General features: G+C 32.6%; 3 protein-coding genes across 3 annotated transcripts; 1 reads left to right on the top strand and 2 right to left on the bottom strand.

Moving 5' to 3' along the window:
• Positions 1-606: 606 nt before the first annotated feature.
• LOC104776225 (uncharacterized) lies at positions 607-1,705 on the bottom strand. Its single transcript, XM_010500254.3, has one exon. The coding sequence runs from the start codon at positions 1,580-1,582 to the stop codon at positions 863-865; it is 720 nt and encodes a 239-aa protein (XP_010498556.3). The 5' UTR covers positions 1,583-1,705; the 3' UTR covers positions 607-862.
• Positions 1,706-12,286: 10,581 nt separating this feature from the next.
• On the bottom strand, positions 12,287-14,431 carry LOC104776224 (uncharacterized). The gene is made up of 4 exons (XM_010500253.3): positions 13,818-14,431; positions 13,526-13,729; positions 13,228-13,443; positions 12,287-12,988 (listed from the first exon to the last, which is right to left on the bottom strand). Exons 1-4 carry the CDS (start codon positions 14,067-14,069, stop codon positions 12,668-12,670), a joined length of 993 nt encoding a protein of 330 aa, XP_010498555.1. The 5' UTR covers positions 14,070-14,431; the 3' UTR covers positions 12,287-12,667.
• Positions 14,432-19,918: 5,487 nt separating this feature from the next.
• Positions 19,919-21,977, top strand: LOC104776223 (protein VACUOLELESS GAMETOPHYTES). The gene is made up of 2 exons (XM_010500252.2): positions 19,919-20,508; positions 21,201-21,977. The coding sequence occupies exons 1-2, from the start codon at positions 20,094-20,096 to the stop codon at positions 21,737-21,739; spliced, it is 954 nt and encodes a 317-aa protein (XP_010498554.1). The 5' UTR covers positions 19,919-20,093; the 3' UTR covers positions 21,740-21,977.
• Positions 21,978-22,895: the final 918 nt, after the last annotated feature.

The raw sequence follows: 22,895 nt of genomic DNA, 5'->3' as shown, positions 1-22,895 counted from the left end.
CATTGTTATTTTTGACACAACTTTTTTTAAAGATTATACAAGGATTTGATTGACACATCACCCACACACACATCAAACTGTAATCAACGGATCCTTGAAAATATTATTGGACAATGATAACTGATAAGTAGGTTCAGAGGATCCTTGAAAATATTACAATAAATAATTTAAAATATTAAGAGATTCTTTCAAAACAATAATTAACTATCTTATAATTTCAAAGTTTGATTTATTTTTGCATAGAATAACTGATTATTTTAATGATATAGAATAAGTTTCTAGACATTTATGAGTAAAAATTCCTTGGTTGTGAAGCCAAGAGGTTTTGGTTTAATCAATTTTCCAATTTCCACCTTGAATTTTATCTAACTTTCAAAATTCCACCTTAAATTTTATCTAACTTTCAAATTCTAACCCTAATTTAAGCTTATACTCCTCACAATTTAACATACAATTCAAGTAATTCTTCAATCGTTCGAATTTAGCATCACATTATACTTTCTCACGTAACTTTAGCATCGCATTATACTTTTTTCACGCAATTCTTTTTTACTTTGGATAAAAAGGCAAACAAATAAAAAAAAGCCACAATATATGATGGTTAAATTGAGAAACATCATTAATCATATATATATATAATTTTCTTGTAAACAAATATATGATTGATTGATTTCTAGTCTACAATGACCAAAATACACAATCAAAAGTATAAGAAGAAATATACAAATTTGTTCTTCGTGTAAAAAAAACTATATCATCAGTGTGTAACAAAAGAAAAAAAAATATCTGCTTCTTCTAATAATGTTTTCATTCTTTTCTCTTTTCTAATTTATTTATTTATTCCTCAAAAACTGAAAGCATCCTAAACGACGGAGCCTTCATAGATGGTTGAAAGCTTCAACCTAAAAGATCGAACCGCAAGCTTAGCTCGTCTCGAAGTATATCTCCTCAAATTACGAACCGAACCGGACCGGTTAAAACCACCCGAACCTTTAAACGGCGCAGTTTTACTCACAACCGACCGTGATCCTTTCTTAACCGTCGTCTCATTCCCCGAATCGTTAGAACCCGTCAACATCATCACCGGAGATATTCTAACCTTCTTCCGCCGACGTGATTCTTTCCCGACGGAGTTCTGTATCGCGACGCTCGCTTTAACGGCGAGAGCAGCCATATCGGACGCCGTTAAACGGTTCTGACGTTTAGAAACCGGTAGGACGAAGTAGATCTGGTCGGCCTGAAGCGGCGTTTCGGATTCTATCGCCGGGATGTGGTCGTCGTAGTAGAGAGAGTCGGAATCGCAGATGAAGTAAGAAGAAGGTCTAGAGGAAGACGAAGACGACGAAGCTGCTGCTGACTCGGCTTCAAGAACCTGAGATGCTATTACCGGAACATTGTACTCACGTAGATCGCCGTTAACCGTCACGATCTTCACCGTCGGCGAAGTATCTGGGTTTTTCTGATTGAACGACACACATATTCCCATTATGATCGATGGAGAGAGAGAGAGCGAGAGAGAGTAAAGAAGAAGAAAGATTTTTACGAATATTTTTGATACGACGCGTCTAGCAGAGTCGGTCATGGTGGGGGATATATAGAGAAAGAGGGGGAGACAAAACCGGGTGTGATCAAAATTGAAATTACTAAACCGGTAGGTAACACACGTAGGGGTTATTTTGTTTGTTGTCTGTCCATTAAGTAGATTTTTGTCACGCAAAGTAAAAAAGGACCTAATTATATAAAACTTTCCTTAGTTATACCTCCTAATTAACTTTCGTTTTCGTGACCTAATTAACTCCGAATTGTTTATTTTCTTTTTGATTTTTTATAATTACTTTATGTAAGACTATGTGCAGCAGTTAGTCTCTCACCAAGTTTTTCATTAACAAAAAAAATAATAAAATAGAAAATTTAGATTTTTTATTGTAAAAGTTTCTCAAAACAAACGATAAAGTTTATCAAAGATTCTCATGAGAAGCTCTCATAATAAAAAAAATATTATACTATACTTTATTTTTTAATGAGAAATTTTTGTAAAAAACTCACAATGCAGATGTCCTAAGTGTATGATCATCAGATCATGTCAACTTCAGTATACATCATATATACACTAATGAAGAATTGTAATTTGTAAATGAATACAAAGGTAAATATCGTGGCTAAAATGTATTTCGTTCACGTACTGTATACATACAGTTCTTACAAGGTAAATTGCGGTATTTATAGTTGATCGGATTTGTAATCATGTAGTTAATAACAAACGTCGGAAAATGACAAGAAAAAAAATATGGACAATTTGAAAGCGAAATTGGCAACGACGCCGTGGCACGCACCACGCGTCTTCCAGTGGCAAGTCATTACAAGTGGCCTGGCCTGTTGAAATCCCAATATTGCAACTTGTATTTGACTTTAACGATAGTACAGTACATATTTTAACTTATGAAGGTTTGTTTTATTTACCCATGAAGATTTTTATTGAAAGATATCATAATTTTACAAGTTTCATGCACGTGTGAGTCAACACTCAACACAATTATGACAACTTTTTTGACGGCAACTTTATTACCATAACAAATACTCCAGAAAAACAAATATAGACCACACTACACTAAAATACTGGAATCAATCATATAATCTGGACTTGCTAGTAAACACTATAAGAAAGATAACAAATTATGTGTTCTCTTTCCAGTTTTTATTTTTCACTTTGACTGCTACCAGTTTCTCACATATTAAAATTTTAGTTTCCATGCTTCATTATTAGCTTAATTAAGAATGAATTTGAAACATGTGTAAGTTTTACACTATACATAAGTAATTAAATACTACAACAATATACTTTAACAATTTCACATATGTCTCGTTTCCAGGTTAGTCAAATTTGTAATTTAATCCAGCTGTGCTTTTCTGGCGGCATCCAGCTGTTATTAGTGTCTCACTTCAGACTTCAGTAATTACATCGTATATATCATATATGTGAAACAACTTGCAGTGTAAAACCGTATTTACGTACTTTTGTTTTGGTCAACAACTCAACATGCATATATGGTAATTGGTAAAGTACTTTTTTCTTTTAAGAACATGGTAAAGTACTTAATATCTTCAGTTCTCCACCAAACCGAGTAAAGTCGAACGGGTCGCATGCCATGCATAATAAATCAAACAGGCTTCACATGTTCACACATTGACTTATTTAGTAGACCGAGCTAGCTATAAATACATATATAGTCGTGATTTAAATCGAACATTTCTTTATATATCTTTGCAGTTGAAGTTCAACATTTAATTTTTGACATACATTTTCTGAATTTGACGACCGAGAGTATCCATACGACCATACCATACCATACCAACTTCAAAGTTCGGAGTTGAACTTATATATACGGTCAAACTAACAATATCATATACCCTAAGACCTACGCTACCATATTCTTTCTTTTTTGGTATATAACGCGGTATAATATTAGTTCAAACCACAAATCAAGTAATTAATTTGTAGGTGCATGCCTAGGCATGTATGCGTATACAAGCTTTTGGTATTTTTAATTGTGCCTTTTTTGGTTGGGTTCGGTTTATTAGTATCATCGTATGATTCTAGTAAAGCTATAAATTATAAGCTTAATCATTTAACAAAATCTATTCCATTGCAGATGATAAAAATGAATAAGAAATTTTCAAATATATAAGACTTTATCAACCCATTTGTTTTATTTTCTCCATTGTCTCTTAAAGTCTGGCTAGTGCATTTTACTCTCGATTTTGTGAGACTATCAATTGGTAGAGAGTAGAGACGTATAGTATAGTATATGTTAGACTTTACATAATGTTTCAGAGAAATAATAATTGATGTTAAGTAAAACGTACTAATCAAATTCATTTGTCTTCAAACGGTGTTTAATTTTCTTTTGTGTCGGTGTTTACCGCATTTACATAATTAGCGACTTAAAGCACACCAATATTTCATCAACTACGTGTGCCAATGGCATGTTTAAGTATCAACGCAATACTATAGTAATATTTTTATATTAACTGCAAAAATAAAGTTCAGATAGTAACATATAGCTAAACATCAATATATAGTAAACATTTGTGCAAAATAACGCGTGTGAGAGCAAAAAATGTATTAAATTTTGTTTTTTTGACATTATTTAAATTGGTTCAAAATAACTGGATTATCTATATATAATAGCAAACTCATTTTTTTTTGTCATCTTTAATCCAACGGATGAGAATTGTTCTATTATTTCATCTAATGGTTGATACTTATTAATGATCAAGAGTTGCAAATCTTTTTCTTTCAAATAATTGTGTTTTTTCGTCGTACTCCATCTTTTAAAAATCGTACTTTTTAATTGTTGCATCTATTTGTCGTACGTATTTCCATCTTTTAAAAATCATACATATTTATTTTTGCACCTCTTGGTTTCACACCTATATGTTTTACACCTTTTAGTTTATTATATATAAACTTCTACAGAATACAAAAACAAGTTTCGAATTTATCGTTTTCAGAGTATTTTTACAAGTTAAAAATAAAATCAAAGAACTGTTTTATTGAAGTGATTTTAAATTGACCTACATCAATCTCTATATCAAGGTATGTTTATAAACTTGTTAGTGTCCATTCTGAAAATTAGTTTTGTTCCCTTTTCCTTTTCGTTCTCATATTTAGATTATAGATTAACGAAAATTTGGGTTTTTTTAAATACTATGTTTGTCTATATGTTGTCGGTTAGATAATTTACTCAAGATAGCACTTACATTTAATTTCTTCAAGTTAAAGTAGACTAACAAAAGGACGTGGGATCATTATCTATAGCACAAAGGGGCGTAATTTATTTTTTAATATGGGTCTCGTAGCGACCAAAATTTATAAAATTTTTGGAAAGAAATATCTGGGGGAGGGTACAACGCCGATATTAATATCGGAGACGCTGTGACTCACCAAAACAGTTGCGGAGAAAACCAGAGACATCCGATTACCGGTGGTGAATAACGTTGACTTTTGTTGGTCGCTCGCCTCAATCCTGCGATAAGATAAAGAACATGCCCTAACTGTTGCCGGTGTTAGTTAGAATTATAACATGATGGCCACCTATCTTGGCGTTGCTCTTCCACTTGTTTAGATTGTCTTGTTTCTCTTCGTACTGCTGTTGATGGCAACCTTCAAAGAGTTTAGGGTCCATCTCCATGAACATTCTCTTTATATTCACGCTTAGACCGTGAACTGCTTGGTTCCAGTGAGATTCTGTGTTTTTTTCAGCGAACCGAATATGATAGGATGGATCACGCTTCTGTTCTGAGCAATTAAACCCACTACTTGGTCGTTGTTCCATAAGAACAGAGCTCGTTCTGCTACCTACATCGCATGATAATATATGCATATGAGCATAATTGATTAAAAATTCCTAGAATTGAGAAGTTTTTTTCCATATACAATTCTAGGAAGCTTTGTCTGAAATGATTTTTCTCTTTATCATGGGCTGAGACTTAATTTGCTAATAGATTGCAATTTGCAATTCTGTTTCAAATTGATTACACCGTACGTTCTCTCGCCATCGCCACTGTTGCCAATCTTACAACTGGTTAGTTAGTATTCTCATCGTTGGGCTTACAAAGGCTAATTTTCTTAAGAGTTATTTGGAAAAATAGACAGTTTTCAAAACATAATTGTAAAAGTAGTACAATTACTATTTACAATTAGCAAATTCCACATTTTTAACTGTTTTCTATTATTCACATGACTTTTCAACCCTCATCAACATTTCATATTTACATCAATGCCATTGAGTTTCTGATTTTTTATTTTATTTAATATATGCTCCCTACAATCTTAAAAACAAAATGCTGAGTAATTAAAATTGGTTTTTGAAATTTTTTAAAATGTCTATAAATCTATGTTTTTTCTTTATAATTTGATATGTTTTTTGTTTGATAATGTTAAATATTTTTTTACAAATTTTGTATCTGTACACATTATTAAGTATACAGATGTCTGTACATATTATTAAGTGTACAGATGTCTGTACATATTATTAAGTGTACAGATGTCCGTACACATTATTAAGTGTACATATGTCCGTACACATTATTAAGTGTACAAATGTAATTTGTGTAATTTGTTTAATTCTTAGGGTTTCAGTTATTTGTATTATAATGGTTTTGTTCAAATTACATTCGTACACTTAATATTGTGTGTCTGTAAACTTAATAAAGTGTATAGACATTTGTACACTAAATAAAGTGTATGGATACAAAAGATGTATATAATATATATATAAATTATTAAATAAAATTCTTATCAAATTGTAAAGAAAAAAAAATATATTCTTTTGTATTTAAAATTTTTTTTATAAAAAATTATATTAACAATTATTTGAATAATTATGATTGAAAGAAAAAAAAACTTTATTTCTCACCCACACACATACCCCTTTTGGTAATTTTCTCATCTAAGTCTATGTCCCACAATCTCCCCTATCGCACACATTCTCTATTACACAACACCCATTTTTCCAATTTTGAATAGTAAATGTATTAGTTTGCCAATTAAGTTTCCAAAATATACTAATAAGCAAACAAACCCTTTTCTTAATGAATAGCTTAAAAAGCATCGATCTTCACTCTGGACTCCTTTGATTTTGCATCGCAACACGTTGGTTAGTATTTTTCCTGAATTTAAAACCGACATATCTATCGTGCCCATTGTTAAGATTGTTATTTTGTAGAGAATGTAATACATGTGGTCATATAGTTCTTTTTTTGTAATGTTCTCTTGCACGACAGTACCATCCCGGAAAACAAAAATATCAATAACGTCATCTTCTTCGCCCGGAGTAAGACCCGACCCGTGGTAACTCAGCGACGGTAACCCGGAAAAATTGAAAAAGAGATACGAGAGACATGATGACATGTAGTGATGCTAGAGACACGAATAAGCCAAACTTTTTTAACAAACATGGTATAATTTTATATATGTTCTTGTATTGTCTTATTTAACATATTTAAATCTTTTAACAAATAGGGTATAAATGAATTAATCTTTTTTTTTACGAGGGATGTCCATTGGATATAAATGATCCAGTTTAGTTTTATTATTGTAAAAATTTAAGTAAAGTTTATTAGAAATTTTAGTTGAAATTTTATTTTTTATTTTTATTTTTTGGATATCAAACATTTTGATAATATATAAAAGCATTATGTATGGAAATAGAGAATGCCGAAGAAAAAGCCAGACATACTTATGACAACACAAATCAAATTCGAGAAAGAAAAGACAAAGATCAGAAAATTCAAATGACAAATCAAGTTAGAAAGAAAAGATCTTTTAAAAGTAACTTATTTGCTCTTTGATGACTTTGTAATCTGTATATTTTTAAAAACATAATGTAAGTAATTAATAAACAAATTGGTTTAACTGAATGTAGGTAAACAACCTATGTCATCAAAAAAATCCAAACAGAATCAATTACTAAGGTGTGGGGATTGTGATGCTTTAGTATGGCCTAAGGAAAGTACTGCAAAGATCGCCAAAATAAAAGACCTTTATTTACAATATGTTGTAAACAAGGGCGTGTCAAATTGCCTAACATTCAAGAACCTCCGCTTTCGTTGAAAAAAACTTTTGTAATGCTCTCTATGTGTTCTATGGGTGCCGACATTCAATTTTAAACTCAGCAGACCCTTTTTGTTTTAAAGTGCATGGTGAAAATTATCTTAGTATTGGGTCACTTCTACCAATGGATGGACAACAACCTAAATTCTTACAATTGTATATATTTGACACCGCTAATGAGTTGAAAAATAGGTTATCTATATTTCCAGATGGGAAAGAAATAGTAGATGAGCAAATTTTGTTGGCTCTAATAAACATGCTTGATAAAAATAATATTATAGCCAAAACATTTAGAAAGGGTAGAGATCGTTATGAATGCAGGAATGATGAGGAACCGAAAATCCATATGGTAGGATATGATAAGAGGAAACGTCAATATGAATTACCATCAGCTAATGAAATAGCGGATTAGTTGTGGGTGGTTTTTATTGTCTCATCTAACAGTTAGATTTATTAATAATCTCAAAAGTTGCAATGTTTTGATCCAACAATTATGTTTCTTTGTTGTATCCCTAGCTTTCAATGTTTGCACTTGGTAGTTTTCACACATTTTTGTTTTACATCTTTTTATTTTATACATTTTTGTTTTCACACCTCTTTATTTTTATATGTATATAGATTTTTATGGACTTTGAAAAGAGTTTTTGTTTTTTTAGTATTGTTTCACACCTCCAAGTTTTAAAATTTATTAGTATTATTTTCTTTCAATGTTCTACTCAACACTGATTCACTTATCTTTGTTAAATTGGATTGTTTTATTTATTGATTCGTTTATCTAACTTTTGTTTGGTGTTATTTTCCATCTAATACATACATCGATCATATCTTCTAAGTATTAATTTAGTTAATTGATTGTGTAATAATTTTTCATAGATTTATCTTTTTACTCAATTTGGTTAGTTGCATGATTGCAGTTATGAGCTCTTTGTCCCGTCTTCTCTTATTCTTTTTTGTAAATTTAGATAGAATAATGATTTAAATTTTATTATATGTGAATATTTTTCAAAATTGTTTATCTGAGTGTGATTCATCAAGCCTTAATTTACATATCTTTATCATTATTTTCTTATTGTCACTGAATCGATTTTTATATATACAATAAATTTTTTGTTTAATTAATTTGGTTGATTTATTTTAGTCATTATTTATAACTTTTTTACTATGCAGTTAAATAATTACTATAAAGTTTCCATTCGGAATGTGAAATTAACAATGTAGACTATTTCTCTATGGCAACGCACGGGCCGACATCCTAATATATGTAATAGTAAAAGACATTATGTATTTTGTATGTGTATCAGTTTGTGCAAATACGGGCACACCTGGCCGATGACTAAAGATCACGTTCTCACGTTGTTGTAACAACTTCGTGTGGATAAAATTAATTCACAAGAAATTCCACATGAGATAAAATCTTCACACGAATCAAATCAATTAAATATCATAATTAGGGACCAGAAAGTTAATGTGGTTCGCGATATGTCGTCTGATTAAGTGACGATGTTCACATGTTTGCCCGACAAATTCGAATATAAAAACAACTTACATAATCTATCATCAAAACAAAATTAAACTATTACAAAAAGAGAACTCCAAATAAGACGGCAGATATAAGCCATATAATGTGTGGACAGGACCTTGTCACACGTCGTCTTTGTTCCTTTACCAGAAGTATTCCTAATTCTGGTTTTTATATATATTCGTGTTGATAACTTGCACTTAATTATAACTTCCGATATTTATCTGAACATGTTCATATGGAGGTAGCGTAGAGTTGGGGTTAGTATTAAGGCCCATAACTAATCTGGGAAAAATGGGCCAGTCAAGTGGCCTTACATAAGTTTCTTATCTGTAGATGATACTTGCTCTTCATGCCCATCGAGAATTTGTATTTCTTATCTAATTGTGTCCATCTTCCTTTTTGGTCAAACCAATGTTTTTGCATTGACACAAAAAAAATTGTCAAAAAGAACTATACGAATATACGAATTGTTAATATACGAATTTTTTTCTTTTGAGTTTCTGGCCAATCAAAGACCTTAATATGTTAACTTTCTAATCTATTTTTTCTCCAACTAGAACGTATAAACTACTATAAGACTGACGAATCTTTTGGAAATTTATCTCGACCATTCTTATTTCATAGCATTTAATTTAAGGGATTCTTATGGATTTAAACACTCGAATACTAGATTTAATTTCTTGTACGCCCTTTTCTTTCAAATTATATATTTCTAAAAAAGTTTTTGTAACCCACGTCGGTGTATATAGTTGCAAAACTAAACAGAAAAACAAAAAAAGTATTTGTCGATATATAGATATAGTAGCATATCCTCAGCCCGTAAACGTCAATTTACATACTAGATGTTTGCAGAAGCACACCAAAGTACAAGTCATTCACTGTCAAAATTTGTTTATATATATGTATATAACTTTACTGTCAAAGATAAAGCAATATATATTCCTGTGAGGTATATAAAAATTTCGTCGGCATCTGTAGATATAATATGAGTATTTTAGAAGATGGATCCCCACGGACCATAAATGGCCTTAGCATTATATAAGTATGGACCCATGCTGAAAATTATCCTTGCCTACCTTTTCTAGTAGTGTATTATAAGTTTATAACCAATATATCATGTATGAATGGATTAGTGATTCTACTAAATATAATATCCGAGAGTAGATTTTTATATTTAAATGAAAGACATCAACAAATAATACAAGACAATTAACAACAACCTCTAGCATAATAATGAAGAGACACATACGTAATTATTGATTCCACGAACCACCAGAGCCTTATGTATGGATAACGAACGGAACTTATCCGTTCTAGTTTACTTTAATGTATAAGGTTTTGCGTTGTTAGTATCCAACAAAATTTGAACCATACATATGTTTCGATCGATATACAATTGAATAGGTTTATATGTATACTCTGGAAAGTCTTGTTTCCATCGTTATTTTCGTAGATCGAATATAACAGGGTTATGAGACACAAAGACAGAAGGGTACGGGGGTCCAGTTCCGACACAAAACATAATGCAAGTGATAAAACAATCATCAAATGTGTGATATATATGTGAAACCGGAAATTAGTTCAAAATTTGTGTCTTCTCTTGGTCAGTAGTACCATAGTTTTATGTTTTGCTAACGCTATTAACATAACTATAAGTGTTCAGTAAGAATTAGTAGTTATATTCCACATTAAGTAAAGTTACAAAAAGCAAACAAAACATCACAATTCCAATAGCGACACTAAAGAAACTATAGCGAGAAAATAGTTAAAAGACATCACATATCCTTATCCCAACATTTGTCGTGTAGCTAGCTTTCCCATTAGTATTATTATTGATTACTTAACGTCTTGGGAGACTGAACAAGATAACTCCACACACAAAAGGCCTCACGTGGTCCCTCCTCACGGTCTCCATTCACACGTGTCATACACTTAGTGGGTTTATTCGACACGTGTCGTAGTCGGAGTGACGAGGATGCGCAACTGGCTCGAAGTCCGACCGAAAAGTCAGTATTGCCCCCATTCGGTCGCTGCCTAAGCTTAGTCCGTAGGGGCCGTCCACGATTACGTGGCAGAGCCACTGTCCTTGGCCGCAATACTCTCTTTGTATATGGTACATGTTTTGTTTTCGTTATTGGTAAGGATAGTTTTGAAATAGCAAATCCAAATGAATAAGATTAGAAATAATAAAAGTTTCTTGTTCTTATATGTTCAAAGATTTGAACAGAAATCCAAATGCATACATATGTTGTGGTGGCCTGTACAATCCAAGAGAGACTCCGATATTTTTTGGGACATACCATTTTTTATTGTTTTTTTTGGGTAACAACTAAATTTAAACAAGCACACATTTTCACTTGTTATGATCATGATATTTTTGTGTAACTACGGCTTTAAAAAAAAAGATAGCTATACAAATTCTATGTATTAAAAATATGTATGATGATCGCCTCATAAAATAAACTTTTGATGTTAAAATTTTGATGGGACAAAATTAGCTCCAAATTAGTTCGATCATTTTTAGTAAAGAATTGTGATCTTTGAAAACCCTAGTTCAGAGACCAAATGTAAGTTTGTGGGATACATAACTAAAAAATACGGAAAACGATTTTTGTGTGTCAGTGAATTTACGAAACTGCATTATCAAAACATTATCTGTAATTCATAAATATTGTATAATCAAATAAAAGTGTGCCAATTATTCGATTCCGTGGATTAGTGTAGAGTTTAAAACATGATGAATAAATTAAGAGAGTTCATAAAAAGTAATGAACACCCGTCTCTTAACGGTGAGAAGAGAATCGCAGCCTTTCGGATTCCACACGGCTCTTTTATTTTTTCATCTTCTATCCCACTAGCTTACTTTTTTATATTGCATAATGTAATATTCTTTAGCGTATACTATTATAATATTCTTCTTGATTACGTCAAACTACAACAAATCAATCAATTGTATTGAAAAAATTGTTTCAGTGACACTCTTGCGACTTTAATATATACAAACTATGTAACTATGACGCCATGACTTCAGTTACACATTATCGTATACTATTAGAGCTTAATTCGAGTCAGGATAAGTAGACAATATGGTATAATAATATAATGTTACAAATTAGAGAAGAGATTACGGCAGTTAGCCAACGCATCAGTTTTATAATATATCATTTCACTTGATATTATTATTATTATTGTATGAACAAAAATTAATGTACACATAACATTACAACACAACACAACACAAAAGCCATACCTTTTAAACAATCTAGCATCAACAAACACTTTCACTATAAACCCTAATTCTTCTATATTTATAAAAAATGTATTTTATGTATGTGTCTAATTATTTTGACTTTATCTTTTAGATAGAAAAAAAAAACTATAAGAAAAAAGAAGAGACACTGGCCCATTTACAACATTATGACTACATCCTAAATTTCACCCAAGCTGTGTTATACAATGTATCGGTATTTATACTTATATTTATAATTAATTATTATTATGGGGTTTGAAACTCAGTAATTATCTTCTGTCTAGAACGGAGCACGGTGAGGGACACCCTTTCGTCTGCTTGAGTTCCGGTGATTGTAGATCGGAGGTGTTCCCGGAGAGAAACTAAAACCACCTTCATCACCAGAGCTTGAAGACCTTTGATCACCACCACCTGGACCGTAGTCATCGAATCTAACGGTTGAGATTGAAAGACCACTCATCAGACGGTTGAAAGCATTGGTCTTGCGCATCTTAGTTGGTGTTGTAGCTTCATCTGATTCCGAACCACCTTGGTACTCTCTACCATGCTTCCCTTTCAAAGAGAAGGTTAGAGTTGAATCTCCCCTCTTCATCCCTCCAAGCTGAACAGTCAAAACCAATACAAGGACAATTAAGTCATTACACAACTCACATTCCAAAACAGAGCATATCCAAAATGAATCATCAACAAAGCTTAATCAAAACAAATAAAAATTTGATATAGATTTCGCTAAGAAGAAGTGAAATGCGTTAATGGGTTTAGGAAAAAAAGTTGAATTTTTCGTTTAGACAAGAAATGGTGAAAACAGGGGAAAAAAAAAACAGAGTGGTATGTGTTTACCTTGCAGCCGAGAGAGCAGAAACGGAAAGAATCAAGGAGGCTTCTGCAACAGATTTCACAAGTGTTTGTAACACCTTTGCCGATTCTAGGCTGAGGTCTTTCATTGAGGAACACAATCTTTGCGCTGTTGATGATATACGTCTGGACGCAAGAGATGTCTATAAACTTCTGTATCTCATTCACTCTCACCACGTTATGGTACGAAGATCTTCGTATCTGCAAAATTTAATATACATTGAAATAAATACTATAAACATGAGAAGTGGGGGGAAAAAAAGGAAAAAGATATTGGACTGACCTGAACAACACGATGGTCTTTATGTTTGACTGAACAGTAAGAGCAAAAGGCATTTCCAGCACAATCAAGACAGAACAAGTTGCATTCGTTTTTGTTTGAATCGACGTGGATCGAACAGGGGACGAAGTAGCTCCCTCGTAGCATTGGCATTAACCACGGTGGAATCGTACAGTCTTCTTCCTCCTCTGTTCTTATCATCGGTCCCTGAGATTACACATAAGCAAGAAAATCAGAAACTATTTACTATATATTAAGGGAAGAACAAACAAGAATGGTTAAAGAAGAGACTCACCATGACTTTCTTGTGATTGGCCTTGAAGGCCCCGAAGTTGAGTTTATGATTGTGGTTTTCGATAGCCAGATTTGCGAGCTTTAGTGTATAGGAAAAGAGACCTAGGAGAACTGGAGAAGAAGGTAGAAGAAGAGGGAAGAGGAAGAGGTATTGTGAAAGCGGCGGCTGAAGAGAGAAAATAAAAAGGGTTTTTATTTTTATTTTGTTTTTTCGTAAGGCGGTCACGATAAGTTTATGCGGTTTATATTTCATAGGAAATTCAATTTTTTTTAAAAATATTGAAATGTTTATTTTTGTTTATTATTAAAGGTATCTTTTTTGTTTCTTCCTTAATTATATTTTTCTGACTCCTTTATTTGGGAAAAATCAATTTGTTGTTTTTCTTTATTATTTGAGGAAATCATTATCTCTGCTTTTTTTTTCCCAAGTCCTTCAAAGACGCACGTATCTGTAAAATATGCGTGTCTGTTCAGTGTGCCATCTAGAAGACCAAAAAGGAAATTTATAAAAAAGGTTAAAACTAAAAGTACAAAAAGCTATATAATATTGTTCATATATGGTCATAAATAATTACATTTCTTGATATTATTTTACAAGACAAAATAATATAGCATACTAATTTTTCAGCTTATGATATTTTGTTATATAATGGATAGATATAGCGGACAAACACATATGTGGATGTCAAATCTAGTTAAGCCTTTGAGAGTGATACAACAAAGAATAAAGGAACAACCACACTTAAATTTTGAAGAAGTCAAATAAAAAATGGAAATTAAGTACGGTCAGAATTAGATAGAAAAATTGTATTATCCTAATTCTTTTTATACAATTAGATCGAAAATAAAAAGTGGAGAGGTGGCAATCGATGAAAAGCTTTCGACAGATCGACGGGTATGAGAAGAGACAGAAGAGAGTAGTCTAGTTAAATGTGAACCGTTGGATGAGAAGAGAGCCTTCTCGTATAATCCTTTTTCTTTGGGACGTGTCGGACGCTTTTGCCCTGCCTCTCGTTCACACTCGTGGCCAATCCTGAGCCGTCGACTTAATAATAGAGACTATAGAGTCATAGGTCAGCGTTGAGCTGCCACGTTACTTAACGTGATCCAAGAAATAATAAATGAAGTTCGTTTATAGTTGAAACAAATTTTTGAAAAGTAGAGAGTCTAGATGGATAATAACAATGGAACAATTAATGTAAAAGTGTGTGTACCGTTTTTTTTACCTGTTAGATTCTCTGGTAAAAGTCAAATCGTGTTAAAAAAGAGTCAAATCAAGTAGTCTGAGAATACCTTTGCACTTAGACGTCACTATGGGAAATGATGCATTTCGATACTTTATCGGGTAATGAAATGTGAAAGTTACAATAAATCAAAATGTTAATGATTTGTAAAAACTTAACAATATTACAAATTACAAATCACAAAATTATGTAAGAAATTTGAAATTTAGATTACCAAGTTTGTAGTATACTGAACAAATAGATTCTAGAATATTTTCTAAATGTGGTGAGATTTTGTATTGTATCATAATTTTTGTCTCTTTGATGCCGAATGAAATTAACTATCTTAACTAAGGAGATAAGCATATAATAAAAGAGAAGTGTGATCCACGTCATAAAAATAGATATGAACAAAATGTTACCACTAATAGTTAAAATTGTAATTGGAAAATCCGACCGAAGAAAGTGATGAGCATAGAGCGGCGATGAGGAAAGTGGACGAAACATCTTTTTGTGTTCTTATCTCTTCAAATTGGCAAAAAACTGAAAAAGAAACAAAAAGCAAAGAGGCTTGAAACAGTAGCAGTGTAGCACGAACGTGAGTCACGTGACATTTGTTCACCGTTTGACCACGTGTGTCGTTAGTAAAACGAGGGTAGTCTTAGTAGTTTAGTACATGACTACTAAGCATGAACTCGAAAAAAATGAACCGGGTCGATAATGTTGACCATAACACATCAAATCGGAATGGTAGCTATACTAGTTAAACCCGTAAATGAACCGGGTCGATAATGTTGACCATAACACATCAAATCGGAATGGTAGCTATACTAGTTAAACCCGTATCCGGACGAGTCAGACAAACGTCAGTTGTGAGGTCGAAACTATAATTTCCCTACTAATTATAAGCTTTTTTGTTTTGATTTGTTTCTTTGTTCTAATTTTGGGAATGCGGACAAATGGAACGAACCTTACCGAATCATTGAGTACTATTAGGCGTGATGGGTCCTCTACTGTCTACTTTATATATATCATTACTCAAATCGTATTTATTTTGTTTAACGAAGGTTAATGTGCAATTTGGATGACCAACAAAAAGTGTAATTTGCAGCACGATAAAAATGGAATTTTAACCCTTTATTTTGAAGATTTGTTAAATATTTGGGTGCTTCATCTCTTTTGCAACTTGCTTCTGGTGGCGAAGAAGAGCCAATTGGAAACATGTTTGGCCCTTAATTAATCACACGCTTCTAAGAGTATATCCTCGAACTAAGAAAATTACAATATTCATTACTTTGTGGTTTGATTTAGATTAGAGCTGAACGTCATGATGATACTAGATTAGGTATGAATATAAAATTCGACAACGCCTTTGTAACCATGAAATACGAGTAGTTTATAGCTATCTATGATACACATTAATTAATATATTCAATGAGATCTTATCAACTTATAACAGATTATTGTTGGAGCAAAACGATTACAAAATATTACTCCCTTTGTCTAATAAAAATTGATGTTTTGAGATATTTTTTATCTCACAAAAATTGATGTTTTGTAAATTTCAAGAAGTCATTATTAAAAATATTTAAAATTTTGAATTGTTATTAGTTTAAAATTAAATAATACTCTCTCTGTTCCACAAAAGATTAATGTTTTACTACTTTTAATTAATTAATATTAAACTTCAAAAAGTGATCATTAAAAAAATTCAATAGTTATTAGTTTATAAATATATAATACTTTTTAGTAAATTAATAATTATTATTTTTTAATTTGTCTGAAATTCATTAAACATCAATTTTTTTAGGACGGAAAGAGTATCTCTTTAGTCAAAGAAAAAAATAAACTCAGTAATAATTGTTTTATTAAAATGTGTAAAAACTTGTAAACATTAATTTTATAAGATAGAAGAAGTAAATATTTTTTTACTCTGAATTATCTTTCGTGATTTAATTTTTTCGACAATACATATAAAAAACTAGTAAAAGTTGGGTATATATCAGGAAAACATATAGTCTTCTGACACTTCTGAAAGGAAATGTTTCTGCATTTAAAGAAGGGATTTCATCACAAACAGTTGGTTCGAAAATAACTACATTTTGTTAAAACCTAGAAGTTACCCTAGTAGGCTAGTATATAAGTATACCGAACTTTAAATTTGAACTAACAAAAAAAAAAATGTGAATGAACCACAAACATGCGCATAGTAAACCACGCATAACCATTAGAGTGGTGATATGCTCGACTAACCCTCCGAAACGGTGAGGAGTTATACGAAAGTTACTTATAAACTCGAGATTGTCATTCGAAAATTCGAAAAGGACTCTTCGTGTAAGGGTAAAGACAAGGAGATGAATGAATGATATAATCTCAGAGAAATTAATAAACTATGAATACGCATGAAGAATTGAAGATACGAAGACAGCATTTATCGGAATTAGGTCCTCGATTTGGGGAAGTAGCTTTTCAAAGAAACCATGTATACGGACAAGGATAAACCTATAAAACGTAGCATTATTTACGTGTCTCTATCCTACAAGAGTCACTATCCTACGTGTCTCTTTTCACAGTATCAGCCACCAGGTTCATCCATCTCTATTTACAATAACGAACGTCAACTAATTCACATTTACGAAACCTTCGTCCAAAATCTTTTAGCCTCATCTGTATGGGCTAATGTAATTCAAGATTAAGCTACACATCTCTGTCTATGTCTAACTTAGGTCCTGTATTATATAATTTCATATTATGGGCTTTACCAGCCCAATTAATTCTAAAGTAGTAAGCCTGCCTCAACTTACATTATCAAAGATAACTTGCAGAAACAAATTAGAGAGTATAATCTGTTAATTATAATTAGGAGTGACGACATTTTAGCCGAACAAAAACACAAAGAATCCGAAGCAAACAAAACTAAACCATTATTTTTGGTAAGAATTCAATTATACTTTTACCTTAAACCTTGTTACTTATCGAATCGAACGGCACTATAAAAATAACTGAAATATCCGTAATTCTAAATGACCGTGCGTGTGTGAATTGCAACGATAAAACTTCCATTTTTTTTCTTTCAGTTCACATGTGTTATCATCATCTATGCTACTATGTATGTCCTCTTTGATTGGTTTAACACTTCTGTTAGAAATAATCTATTAGAATTCAGTTATAGTTTTATAAAAACAAGAATAAAAAAAAAAAAAAAAGTCCATTCCTAAACATAATCTAGACAATATATATGCTCAAGAATTCATTATCCGAAACAATGTATGAGAATAAAGAGAGAACTACTGTTATTAGTATGGCTAATATTCTCGTATTCGCTTAACTATGTGCATCTTATTTTTTGTCTAATGGAGAAAGTAATCATCGAGAAAGAATGATTAATCCAATAATGACTAATCCATAGATGAAATGACAGTGTGGAATAACTTGTAGAATTGAACAAAGTGAAACAATTGGCTAAATCAAACTCATAGTCAAGTTTTGATGTGTTTTAATTGAGTGAGAATCTTTCTCATAGTGTCAGTCCTCTGTTGTTCTTTTATGCTCTTCTCCTTCCCTTACAGCGCATACCCAGCAGAAAAGGTGATTGTTTCTTATAATATTTTCTTTCTTTTTTAAATGGTTGGAAATTTATCATAAATTTCAAAAGTATAATAAAGGAAAGGTGAATCTCTCTAAATTTCAATAAACATGTACTGAGAAGCTGCTCGAGTCGTGGGGAAGAATATAAATTATTTCCATGATAGGACCCATGATTTGGTTACCTTAGAGTGTGGTCATAAACGTTGTTTATAGTTAAAGTCTTGATATTTTCCGTTTTTATATGATAGATTTTTCATGATTCGTATATAGAAATGAAACCCTAAGTTCGAGTATGATATATTTTGAAAACACTTTCTTGTAACTCTACCATTTGGATAAACAAATAAGTACAACTTTTTGAGCTGTTTTACGAAAGTTTTATTTATGCATGTATATATTATATGTAAACGATTTTCGTTGGGGTTTGCTTGGAAGTTTGGAAACTATCACTAGCAATGTTTTGTATGATCTTGCGAGGAATAAGAATTAAATCGGGGCCCAATACATTTCTGTGATATATTCCAATGTCGGATTTGGTAGGGAACTAAGATTGTTTGTTGGTTGATTTTAAATTTAAGTTCCAAAATTTGGCTGGTAAAATCCTTTTTTTTTTTCAACTTGAGTGGCAAAACTCAACATAGACGGTTATGTGTCACGACCAAAAAAATGGTTGTGTTAACAAGTGACTCAAAACATTTTTTACCAAGATTTTTAATACTAAAATTACTCTATATATCTCACCGCGACAGCCGACAGTATAGATATAATATATATGTACTCAATCTATAAAGATGGACAAAAGAGTCAGGCCATATATAATTTTTACGGTGGTTGCCGACAAGTAATTTAGATAACGAAGATAAACTAGTGCAGTTTTATTTTATATGAAAAATCAACAAAACTGTATGGCAAATTTAGCTAGTTTTTATTTTTGGGTGAACTTTCGTCAAATCCACAAGTTCTATCTAAAAATCAAGCGAATTGTTGTAATCTATACCAAACTATACAATTAATGAAATTATAGCCGAAACCCTCACTGGCTAACTCACATCGAATATGCATAGATGATCCTATCTTGCATTTATACATATGGGCACATCTAAATTACCCCTGTTCACGGCAGTTAAAACATCTAAATATCCCAACTTCTTATTCAGTATTAACTTTTAACGTAAATGCACATGCAATTACGTGACAAATAAGTCCACAAAGCATCTTCTTTCTTTCTTTCTTTCTAGAAACCCTAATTAAAGCAACTACATTTCTCATCTATCACAAAACCTGTCTATGTAATTAAAACAGTTTCCAATATATTTTTCTCACCATAAATAATCTGTCACCTCCACCTCCAAATTTCACCACTCTAAATTTCACCTCCGTACCACACAACAACAAAAAAACCCATAGAACCCTAATTAATCATTACTTCTACCACCAACTCAAAGTTTTCATTTTTAAAAAGAAGAATGATGAGAAGCAAATCCATAGTCATCAATTCCAATTCCAGGAATGATACGTCCAGCATCACGGCGATGGCAGCTATGAGACGTTCGGCCTCGAACACTATGGCCTCAACCGCAGTGGTTCGCACAAATGATCTTAACAGAAAACCGCGACCACGGTCAGTAGAGTTCCCAGCATCACCTCAACTGATACAAGGTGAAGAGATGGTCCACTTCGGACATCCCCAACACGTGCTGGTCAAAGTTGAGTTGCCGGATATTTACACGTGTGCAGGGTGCAAAGAGGATGGAGCAGGGGTTAGGTACGTGTGTCAAGAGTGCGATTATCAGCTCCATGAGTTTTGTGCTTTGGCTCCTCCACTACTCAAATCACACCCTTTTCATTACCAGCATCAACTTCTCTTCTTTGCCAAACCGGGTACGTTTTGTCTTATCAAATATATTATTGTTTGTCGGACTTGAGCGGTATTTTTGGTATAAATTATGTGAATGGCTCAATATGGTCAATTTTATTTCTTCAGACATTTTCTGTTTCGTGTTGATCCTAATGTTATATCCTCTGTTTGTTTTTCAGACCACGAACTAGATCTCACGAAACTATATAAGAAACCCTGAATATTTTTGTCGATTATATATTGATTGCTTTACTTGGATTGGAATAATAATAATGCTTCGCTTTAAAAGAAAATAATTATTTGGTTTAGTGGGTATCAACATTAAAAATTACAATGCTGGTTACGTTGAACAACAGAGAATAATAAGCTTTCTAATACGCCATAAACGTATTAGTTGCAAACCTCAAACTTAAGCTCTCTAGTACGACATCTGTGAAACTGAAAATAAAAATAAAAATCGTGGAATAGAATGGATCGGAGACACCAAGAGTAATATACTAAATACGTACAGTGAAATGAATTATTGTTTTTGTCATTAAATATTTGAATGAAAGAATATATATGACTAAGCACAATTACTGGACACCGTAAAATGATTTGATCGCTTAGTATATACGCATATTTGATCTCACGTTCGTACGTTTACAAAGACGTCCAACGTTTCCCTAGTCTATATCTAAACTTAATGTTTTTTTTTTTGGATGATGAATAACAGCGAAAGGAGGGATAGTTAAATCTAAATGCGACGTGTGTGGAAGATCACCAAGAGGTTACACATTTAGATGCAAAGCTTGCAGTTTCCAGATGCATCCTGGCTGCGCTATGTTATCCCCTTCCCTCTCCTCCTCCTCACTCCACCACCACCCTCTCCGCCTCGTCCTATCTTCCTCAGCCTCCAACACCAACGGCGGTGACTACGGAGGATTCCTTTGCGGAGAGTGCAAGAGAGGTAAGCGTACGGGGAGGGTTTACCATTGCACCGTCTGCGATTACCACTTGCACGCCGTTTGTGCTAAAGACGCAGCCGTGAACGGCCTCCGCGCCAACGGACATAAAGGGAGGGATAAGTCTCCGGCGGTTTTGGGTACGGCCGCGAGGTTGGCGTCGCAGGTTGTGATTGATTTTCTCGGTGGCATAATGGAAGGTCTTGGTGAAGGTGTTGGTGAAGCTATTTTGGACGGTGTGACTAGAGGTGGCGGCGGTGGTGGGGGTGGCCGAAATGGAGGTGTTACTAGGACAATTCCACGTGTCTGAGGAGATTGCTTGGTTAACTACTTATGAGTGTTTATACTTTATATGTGGAGATGTTATGCCATGATGATACCTTTGATATGATAAGTACATAGATGTATTACTAGTGTTTATTAAGTTTGGGATGGGGGATATATTATTTTGATTAAATTTGGGGATGTGTACAATAAAAGAATATAATTATATGTATTTGCTTATGTGGTTTGTATATACATATAATTAAGTGATATTTTTCTTTATATTGTTTGTGTGTTAAATTAGTTAACATATAGAATCTCTTATGTTTAACGTGTAACTAAACCGAACGCATATGGCCTTTTGGTATGTTTGGAAAATATATATGTGTAATAATTATTTGGATCTTACTGTTTGTTACATGTCGAGAAATAAAAAGGAAAACCATAAAAGCTACTATCTATTTAGCATCTTCGAAAAGAGAGGCAGATCAAAGTTAACTCCCATTCAAATCTTACATTATGAGAAACGAGACCCACCACTCACATTTTCTTTCACGTTTAAGTTTAATATATTTATTACATCAAAATTTTAAAACTTTCATTGATTTGGATGCAGGATGCGCTATATCTATATATACATAGTAGTTATATATACGATCAAAACCTACAATAGAGTAAACAAATCAAAAATTAAAGCAAGAGTTGCTTGACTTATAGCCACCAGAATAAACTTTTGAAATGTAACGTTACAAATGATTTCACTCTCCTTCCCACTTTCGAGACTTTCCTTTTGAAAAGTGGCATTATAATGTGATATCCTCTGTATAACATTTTCAAGATTCTTTAGGTCTCTGTCGTTGATTAAGTAACGAAATCACACTAATCTCAAGAATCTTTTACTTGTGACAAAAAAAAAATTCCTTGAACTAAGATATCGTGACTATATATGTTGCCGTGCTACTATCTTTTTCGGCTCTTCTCCTTCTATGCCATCACTTGAACTCATAAGATGGAAGAGCTAATCCCTCAAACCAAATGATCAGGCAAAAGATATCGTGACTTGTGAGTTGTGATGTTTGAGAATCTCGACAAGTCACGTGGGAATCGTTAAACATGTTATGGCCTTTTGGGCTCTATGTGACAAGATTCCTCCATCTTCACATTGTCATTGCTTCTTCCTATATATATTGGTTTCCACAAAC

This window comes from Camelina sativa, chromosome 3, assembly GCF_030686135.1.
Source record: "Camelina sativa cultivar CO46 ecotype springtype chromosome 3, ASM3068613v1".
NCBI lineage: Eukaryota > Viridiplantae > Streptophyta > Magnoliopsida > Brassicales > Brassicaceae > Camelina > Camelina sativa.
Note: the sequence above shows the minus strand (reverse complement) of the source record. Positions and strands in the feature narration are given on the sequence as shown.